The 8,702-nt window shown below is 33.7% G+C and overlaps 3 protein-coding genes across 3 annotated transcripts; all 3 read left to right on the top strand.

The window, feature by feature from the left end:
- The first annotated feature begins 463 nt into the window (after window positions 1-463).
- On the top strand, window positions 464-1,528 carry LOC120120733. Its single transcript, XM_039140281.1, has 3 exons — window positions 464-526; window positions 1,128-1,190; window positions 1,286-1,528. Exons 1-3 carry the CDS (start codon window positions 464-466, stop codon window positions 1,526-1,528), a joined length of 369 nt encoding a protein of 122 aa, XP_038996212.1.
- Window positions 1,529-1,747: 219 nt separating this feature from the next.
- On the top strand, window positions 1,748-2,227 carry LOC120120732. Its single transcript, XM_039140280.1, has one exon. It carries the CDS (start codon window positions 1,748-1,750, stop codon window positions 2,225-2,227), a length of 480 nt encoding a protein of 159 aa, XP_038996211.1.
- A 436-nt stretch (window positions 2,228-2,663) lies between these two features.
- Window positions 2,664-3,273, top strand: LOC120120731. The gene is made up of 2 exons (XM_039140279.1): window positions 2,664-2,818; window positions 3,003-3,273. The coding sequence occupies exons 1-2, from the start codon at window positions 2,664-2,666 to the stop codon at window positions 3,271-3,273; spliced, it is 426 nt and encodes a 141-aa protein (XP_038996210.1).
- The last annotated feature ends 5,429 nt before the right edge of the window (window positions 3,274-8,702 follow it).

Here is an 8,702-nt window from a genome sequence, read left to right as displayed (position 1 = left end):
CTTGCTTGCCTTGATAGATTTTGATTCTACTCATTCTTATATCCTTAGTTATTTGGCGAGTCGCTTGAGTGTTCCTATTAGTGTTAAGAATGTGGGTTTGGTAGTAACTGAGGCTTTAGGAGAGAGTACACTTTTGGATCGAGTGTATTGTATATGTCCTTTGGTTATTCAAGGCGAGATATTTCCAACAGATCTAATGGAGTTACCATTCCATGGTTTGAATGTCATTTTGGGTACGAACTGGCTTCACGAGCATAATGTGCATTTGGATTTCAAGTTGTCTTGGGCGATTCTGAAGATGATGGATGGTTTCGATTTGGTAGTTGCGAGTGAGAAGCCAAAGTTTATTTTTAATGTTATACCAGCGTTGGGTGCGAGTAAAATGATGGATTATGGATATGAGGCATACTTGGCTTATGCTCTTATTTTAGGTGGCCGGGAGTTACGTGGGTAGGATATACGGATGATTCAAGACTTTCCTGACGTGTTTCTAGAAGAGCTTTTGGGTTTACTGCAGGATCGTGAGGTTATGTTTCGTATAGAGGCTTATAATGATTCAGCTCCCGTGTCTATTGCGCCTTATCACATGGAACCTAAGGAGTTGAAAGAGTTGTAGGTGCAGTTGCAACAGTTGTTGGATCTAGGTTTCATCTGTCTGAGTATTTCTCCGTGGAGTGCTCTAGTTTTATTCGTGAAGAAGAAGGATGGTACGATGCGTATATGCATCGATTATTGTCAATTGAACAAGTTGACGATCAATTCCCTTATCTAGAATCGATGACTTGTTTGATCAATTCAAGGGTGCTAAGGTGTTTTCGAAGATTGATTTACGTTCGGGGTATTATTAGTTAAAGGTTAGTGAGATGGATATGATGAAGATAACTTTTCATACACGTTATGGTCATTATGAGTTTCTGGTGATATCGTTCTGCTGTTTTTATGGACCTGATGAACCATATGTTTCACTCGTATCTCGATCACTTTGTGGTGGTGTTCATCGACGATATTTTATTTATTCAGCTTCAAATGAGGATGACCATGATTTTCATATCAGGATTGTTTAGCAAGTATTGAGGGAGAAAAAGTTGTATGCGAAGTTTTCTAAGTGCAAGTTTTGGTTTTGTAAGGTGGCATTCCTTGGTCACATTGTTTTAGCTGAGGGTATTTGGGTTGATCCGAATAAGATTAAGGTGATAGTTGAGTGGAAATCGTATAAAGTGTTACTGAGGTTCGCAATTTCCTTGGGTTAACTAGTTATTATCGATGGTTTGTCTAGGGTTTCTAGCGTAAATCTGCTCATTTGACCAAGTTGTTGCAAAAGGATGTTAAGTCTGAGTGGACGAATGAGAGGCAAAGTAGCTTTGTGAGGTTAAAGTTAGCTCTGACAGAGGCTCCAATGTTGGTTCAACCAATGTCTAAGAAAGATTTTATGGTGTATAGTGATGCGTTTATTACCGGTCTTGGGTGTGTATTGATGCAAGACGATAGTGTGGTAGCTTATGTGTCAAGGCAAATGAAGTCGCATTAACGTAACTATCCCACACATGATTTGGAGTTGGTCGCGGTAGTGTTTACGCTTAAGATTTGACATCACTACTTGTTTGGTGAGAGATGTATCATTTACACCGATCACAAAAGTCTTAAATACCTCCTTACCCAGAAGGAGTTAAATTTGAGGCAGAGGCGTTGGGTTGAATTGTTGAAAGATTATGATAGTGTGATTGAGTATTATTCAGGTAAGGCGAACATGGTTGTTGATGCTCTGAGTCATAACTCAATAGGGGAGTTGCAGGCTTTGTTTTCACGTTTGAGTTTGGGTGGAGATAGAGTGTTAGTGGCTCAATTTCAAATCAAGTCTACATGGTCCCAATGTATTCGTGATTTGCATTCGAGTGACAAGAAGTTGGAAGTGAAATTCCAACTGGTGCGTGATAGTTCTAGTGGTGATTTTTTATTGAATTTTAAGAATGTTTTGTTCTTCCGAGGTAGATTATGTGTGCCAAGGGATGAGAGTTTGAGGCGTGATATTCTCTTAGAGGCACATAGTGTGCCGTTTGTGATGCATCCGATTAGTATGAAGATGTATCGAGATTTACAAGAGTTGTATTGGTGGCCGAGTCTGAATCATGTTGTTGCTGAGTTTGTTGGGCAATGTTTAGTTTGTCATCATGTTAAAGCTGAGAATCAGTGTCCTTCGAGTTTGCTGCAACATATTAGTATTCCTTAATAGAAGTGGGAACATATCACGATGGATTTTTTACAGGTTTGCCTTTGACACTATTGAAGAATGATTCAATTTAGGTGATTATTGATCGATTTTCTTATAGTGCACATTTTTTATCGGTGTATGCGACGTTTTCATTGCAGAGGTTACATGATTTGTATATAGCTAAGGTAGTACAGTTGTATGGTGTTCTTTTATCGATCATTTCAGATATGAGCTTCAGTTTACTTTGAGGTTTTGGAAGAGTTTGTATAAGGATTTGGGTTTGAGGCTTAGTTTGAGTACAACTTATCATCCGTAGACTGATGGTCAGTCGGAGTGTGTGATTCAGATTTTGGAAGAATGCTTCGGGCATGTGTGATCAATTTTTTTTTCTTGGGAGCATCATTTGTCATTGGTGGGGTTTGCTTACAATAATAGTTATTAGGCTAGTATTTAGATGGCTCCATTTGAAGCGTTGTATGGGCATAATTGTCATACTCCTTTGTATTGGATCAAGTTGAGTGAAAGGCGTGTTGTTGGCCCAAATTTAAATCAAGAGGTTGAGGAGAAGGTTAAATTGATTAAGGATATGTTGAAATCATCTTTTGATAGGTAAAAGTCTTATGCTAATTTGAAACGATGAGAGATAGAGTACGCTGTGGGCGATTTTGTGCTTCTTAGGGTTTTCACCTTGAAAAAAGGTGTTGAATTTTGGACGTAAGGGTAAGCTTAATTGGAGGTTTATAGGACTGTTCAAGGTGCTAGAATGTGTTGGTTCGCTTGTGTATCGTCTTAGGTTGCCGTTTGATCTCGAGCCTATTCACGATGTGTTTTATGTGCCGATGTTGCGTAGATATAGGTGGGACCCTTTTCATGTTGTTTTGATAAACGAGGTTGAGGTTCAAGAGGATATTTCTTATGAAGAAGAGCTGGTTAAGATCTTGGCTAGTGATGTGAAGGTTCTTCGAAACAATTCCATTTCGCTGGTGAAAGTGTTGTGGCGTAACCACAATATTGAGGAAGTGACTTGGGAGATAGAAGAGTCGATGAGAGCCCCGTCAATGTAATTTTTTAGTTGAGGTAATTTTGAGGACAAAATTCTTTTTAGGGGGAGAGAATTGTCACGTTCCAAAGTCCAAGTCGGTAATTTGGGTCGGTTTCTGGATTTTTGATAAATGAAAATAATATTTAAAAAATTAAATTTTGATTTGGAAAATATTTGTGAAGGGTTTTGAAAGATTTTTTGTTTTTGAATTTTATTTTGGAATTTAATTTGGATTTTTTAATTAAATTGAATTATTTGGAAATTATTATTTTAGTGACTATTTTGCAAATTATAACAAATCCAACGTCTATGAAGCTTATTTTACCAAGCCTTGTTTTTAGAGTTTTCCCTTAAACTAACCGTATTTTAATCTTTCATTTTTACCAAAATTCTATCTAGATTCATTTTTTAATCTAAATTCATTTTTCATCTCTTGATTTTCATTTCACGTAACTTTCATTTTCTTTCTTCCAACTATTTGGTAAATTCTCCCAAATTCTCTCAAATGATGAACCTTCCTCATTCTTTTCTTCTCTTTTTTGGTTTATAAATTTCATCTCTTTTTTGGTTTATAAATTTCATCTCCTTTAGCTTGATTTTAATCAAAATTGATTTTCTTTTCTTATTCCTTTGTCAATTTATTCTTGGAGAGCCATTGTTATTTTATTATTCCCTTTTCAATCATTTTACAACAAGGTAATGTTTCTTTCCTTGGGTTTCTTTCATGCTTCAAGGGAAAGTGATTTGATGTTAATGATTCATTTGATTCAATCTGTTGAAAAGGATTTTGTGAGTTGAAATTGATTTTCAGAGTTAATTATTGAGCTAATTTTCTTGAGGTGTTTCTGAGATTTTCTTGATGAAATTGAGATGTTTTTGGGATGATTATTATCATATTAAAACAATTTTTAATGCTTTTGATTTGGATATCGATTTCTTGAAAACAAACTTGATTTTATCCTTTTTTAGGAATCCGGGAATTAAGAGTTGTAGAGGTTCAATAGTGCAATTTTAGTTGGATTGGATGTTAACTTCAGTTGTTTTCATCTGCTTTTGATGAGGATAAGTGATGCAAATCGAATCGGAAGTTTCAATGAATCGTTTCGTTAAGACTTTCGGTAATTTTGACATTTTCGATCTATTTTAGAAACACAAATTCTGCTCTATTTTAGCATTAGTTTTGATGTGTTATTATTCTTTTCAAAGTGTTTGATGTGTTAGATATTTATGAGAGGTTGTGCTTTATGTTTTAGTAACCGTTTGGTTCGCGTTTGGAAGCGTTTTCGGTTACCGGATAACAAGGTGAGTGTCTTTCATTCTTTGAGAATGTATGTGTTCGAGGTTAGGGAAAGTGTAGATTGATTCAATACTCATTTTAATTCTGATTGTGTGATTCAACTATAATGTTAATGACAATGTGGATTGAATTACATTATGTGTGATGCAATATGTATCGGAAATGTGAATGTGAAATGTGAATATGTTGTGAATGATGCATAGGATTTTGAAAATATTTTTCGAAAATCTATATATAATGTGACTATGTGATTGGAAAAGTAAAATGTTATCGCTTTCCATAATGTGGGTTGATCATAACAACCAATTGTGATTGTGTTTCAAAATGAGTTTGAATCAATATATGTGAAAACTATGCATCATTGACAACCACTCTTGATGAATTTAGATTAATCAAATGTTTTTCCTTGAAGAGACTTTTGGATATGAAAGGCAAGCCTAGGAAAGAGTACTCTATGTGCTTTATATATGTGTGTGATCGAGTTATACAGGGTTCGATTAGAACGTTGAGCTATGCTTCGAGAAGACATGGGGTAAGGTTGGGCGTTAAGATTTTCTCTCTAATTTTGTGGTTTTGTACCTATGTAGGTTCATAAATAAAATGGGAGTCATATGGAGTCCGTTTATCCAATGAGTTATTTGTGTTTCAAACAAAGGCCATTGATCTTTAAATGGAAAAAATATGTGTACATTGTGTGTTACTTGCCAAAGAATGTAATTGTGCGTGAGTGAATATGGTTGATGTGGATTGTATGGAAAAATGATACATGAATATTCTATAATTTGCGTGCATTATTGAGTGATAAATGATCATTCGAGCATGACATAACTTTGCCAATGTTGAGGTAAAAACAAATGAGGTGTGTGCATACAGGACTTTACTTCATTTTGGATATGTGCATTGTCTTAGAATGATTGTTATTCACTGGGCATTTCAGCTCACACTCTTTTTTTTTTTTACATTTTTCAGAGGATTAGAATCGATTCGGTGGCAAGGAGCTAGTATCAGAAGTGATCAAGCAAGGAAAAGGCTCAAGTGAAGTGTATTGGTTTGAAATGGTGACAATGTGGGAGACGTTTCGGGAATTAGGCATTTTTTGTTATGTTGATTTGTAATAACTACACTTGTGTTGTGGATGGTTTATTTTTTGTTTGGAGACTTGCCAATGATTTGATTCGTTATTTTAGAGATTGGTATGCATGATCTCTTGGTTAAATGTTGCATGTGAATGCTCAAATGTTAACTTGAACCTTAAATAAATGGAGTGTCTAGACAAGTGCAATTAAGTAAACCAAACTTGTTAGACTGTTCAGTAGAATGAAATGAACTAAAATGAAAAATTGAGTAGGTGACTTGTGCTAAAGATGAACATTTATGCAATATTTGACTTTTAATGCAAAAATTTTGTATGATGTGTTGACCTATGTTATGAAGCATGCTACATATGTATTTTGAAATATATGAAGTGGTTTGATAGTATCCAAGCATGATTCTAACTAATAGTAACTTCTATGTGGATATTTGGCAAGTGAAAAATGCATGTTCTTGAGGATTCTGCACTTTTCTAGTAGAAGGATCCATCCCTTAAGGGACGGGATCGATCCCTTTTCAAAATGGATCGATCATTTGGCGTGAAGGATCGATCCCAAACTTACTGTCCAGCATAGGATCGACCCCCCGTGAAAAAAAATCGATCCCTCTAAAAATGATCAATCCCTTTTCAAAAAAGATCAATCCCTTTTCAAAAAATATCAATCCCTTCGTTGTTGAGCCCGATGGAAAAAGGTGGAATTGCATTCATTAAAGGTATAAAGTGTTCCTTAGTCTCAATATGTTTCCTAAATGTTGCGTGAGTTCAAAAAGGTCTAGAAATTGTATTGTTAATTAATTATAGATTGTAATTCAAAATTTGTTGGGACTTGTTTTATCAATCTTTAAATATATTTAATTTCATATTGGGAACTTCAATTACATTATTGCTAACTGTGTACAACTCTTGAAATGTTTACGTTTTAGTCCCTAGACTCGCATGTTAAATTAAGTACTCGTTTGTGTTCCGAATGAACTAAAAATTTGCATGTTGTTAATTGAGGATCGATAATAAGGAATGATACTCTCAAATTGACTAATTGACCTTGAATTCTTCGTAAGTTAAAATAACTATTTTACCCTTGATTGTCTGTTACGATATTTATGCTCCATTATGTTTGATGAATGGTTACACGTTATCGAATATGTTTTGTTTCCATGTGTCATATGTTGTGTTGATTTTAATTTGTATGCTTCCGTACAGTTCGCATGATTTAGCATTTTGTTTGATTAGAATCGAATGTACGCTCAAGTATCCAAGTCTGTCTCCCAAACCATGTATGAGGTATTACAGTTGTAATTGATGGGAAACGTTAATAAAAGCTTATAAGTGAGAACATCAACAATTGTGTGATAATATAAGATCATTATAAGGAAATATTCCATAAGACTTTTGTCTTCTTTGATACTTGGGAAACATTGAGGACATTCAAGTTACTCTAAAGTACAAGAATCACCTTATAGATATGATTATGAGGTATCAGGATATACCCTCATTAGTTTCTGAGCACTTAGTTTTAGTGCGAGTGCACTTCTGTATTAGTGCTAAGGCACTTCTATTATTCAACTACAATGCCATTATACTTGAATTCCATTTGTGATTGATATTTGATATGATCGATGCTAGATGTATTTTGTTGCTTCATGATTTTATTGGCTAACATACGCATTTATGGATGCATGTAGTATATAAAAGTTATCAGTGTGGCACTGAATTCGTAGTTTAGTTTTGAGAATGTGTTTCCGTTAAAGGCTTAACGATCATTAATCTTCAGTGATCATATTTTAATTAAAACGAAACGAAAGTGACCAAATCTTATGTTTTATGAATTCAGTGAGGAAAAGTATATAAAACTCAAATGAAAGTGACCACTTGTATAGTTTACCCTTACTTCTAACATCCAATAATTATTAAAATTTTAGTTCACATTATCTTGATGTAAAATAAATAATAAATAAAAAGCTTTTGATATAATAAATATAGTCATTACTGTCAGATAATTATTAAAAGGGTAAAGTAAACACACGGTCCTTGATTATACAAAATTGTTTTATTAAGTCCCTCAATTATTAAAAGTTACAAAATACTCATCCGATTAAAGAGTGTTGTTTTGTTGAGTCCATTGACTATTAAAAGTTACAAAATGATCACCTGACTATTCATTATGTTCTAAACTAGTCATTTTTCATTAAAATTGACAGTAGTATAAGATGAACGTTAATATTCTGATTGTGATATGATAAAATATTATCCTAGAATCTCAAATGACTATCATATCTCAGTCACTATGTAACATCCAGTTCAGATGACCGCCAATTTCTTAACAGAAAATGACGAGTTTGGAACATAATTAATAGTCGAGTGACTATTTTATAACTTTTAATAGTCGACAGACTAAATAAAGTAACACTCTATAGTCAAACAACCAATTTTATTTTGGTTTAAAAATAAATTCATTCATAAATGAATTCATATCAATACTAAGCGCGATCACGGACTCCTTATCAAAGAAAAGAATACATAGAAAAAAGAAACATAAAAAAATAAAAGAGAAAAACATGAGAAATAACTAAAATATAGAATAGATAAGGCCTAATATAAAAGTGTGTGGGCAAACTATACTGTTTTTTTAGTGGTGATTAATTTTTTCGATTAATTCAGATGTCTAACGATATAAAGACTATTACTTTAAGTATCTCGGGCTTAACGGCCATTAAAATATTATGTTTACTGATAATGTTACATTTTTATAATTCTGAATATTTTATTTTTTAAACAATAAAATTATTATTATTATTTAAAAATTATTGTGTTTAGAAAAACATTAAAAAAACAAAAACAAATCCTATCGTCCCTTACAAACCCCCCCACCCCCTCACCTGCGTGTCCCTGCTTTTCCCCTAAACTGCCGAACAGCCAAAGGCCAACAGGTGGCCAAACAGGAGTGATGTGTTTTTTTTCCTTTTGGGGTGGTTGAGGGAGATTTTTTAAAATAATAATAATTTATTTTTAATTTTTAAAAAAATAAAAAATTAAAATTCTCATAATATAACATATGTCATTT

This window comes from Hibiscus syriacus, unplaced genomic scaffold (assembly GCF_006381635.1).
Source record: "Hibiscus syriacus cultivar Baekdansim isolate YM2019G1 unplaced genomic scaffold, ASM638163v2 tig00110346_pilon, whole genome shotgun sequence".
NCBI classification, from domain to species: Eukaryota; Viridiplantae; Streptophyta; class Magnoliopsida; order Malvales; family Malvaceae; genus Hibiscus; species Hibiscus syriacus.
This window is presented reverse-complemented; position numbering and strand designations above follow the sequence as displayed.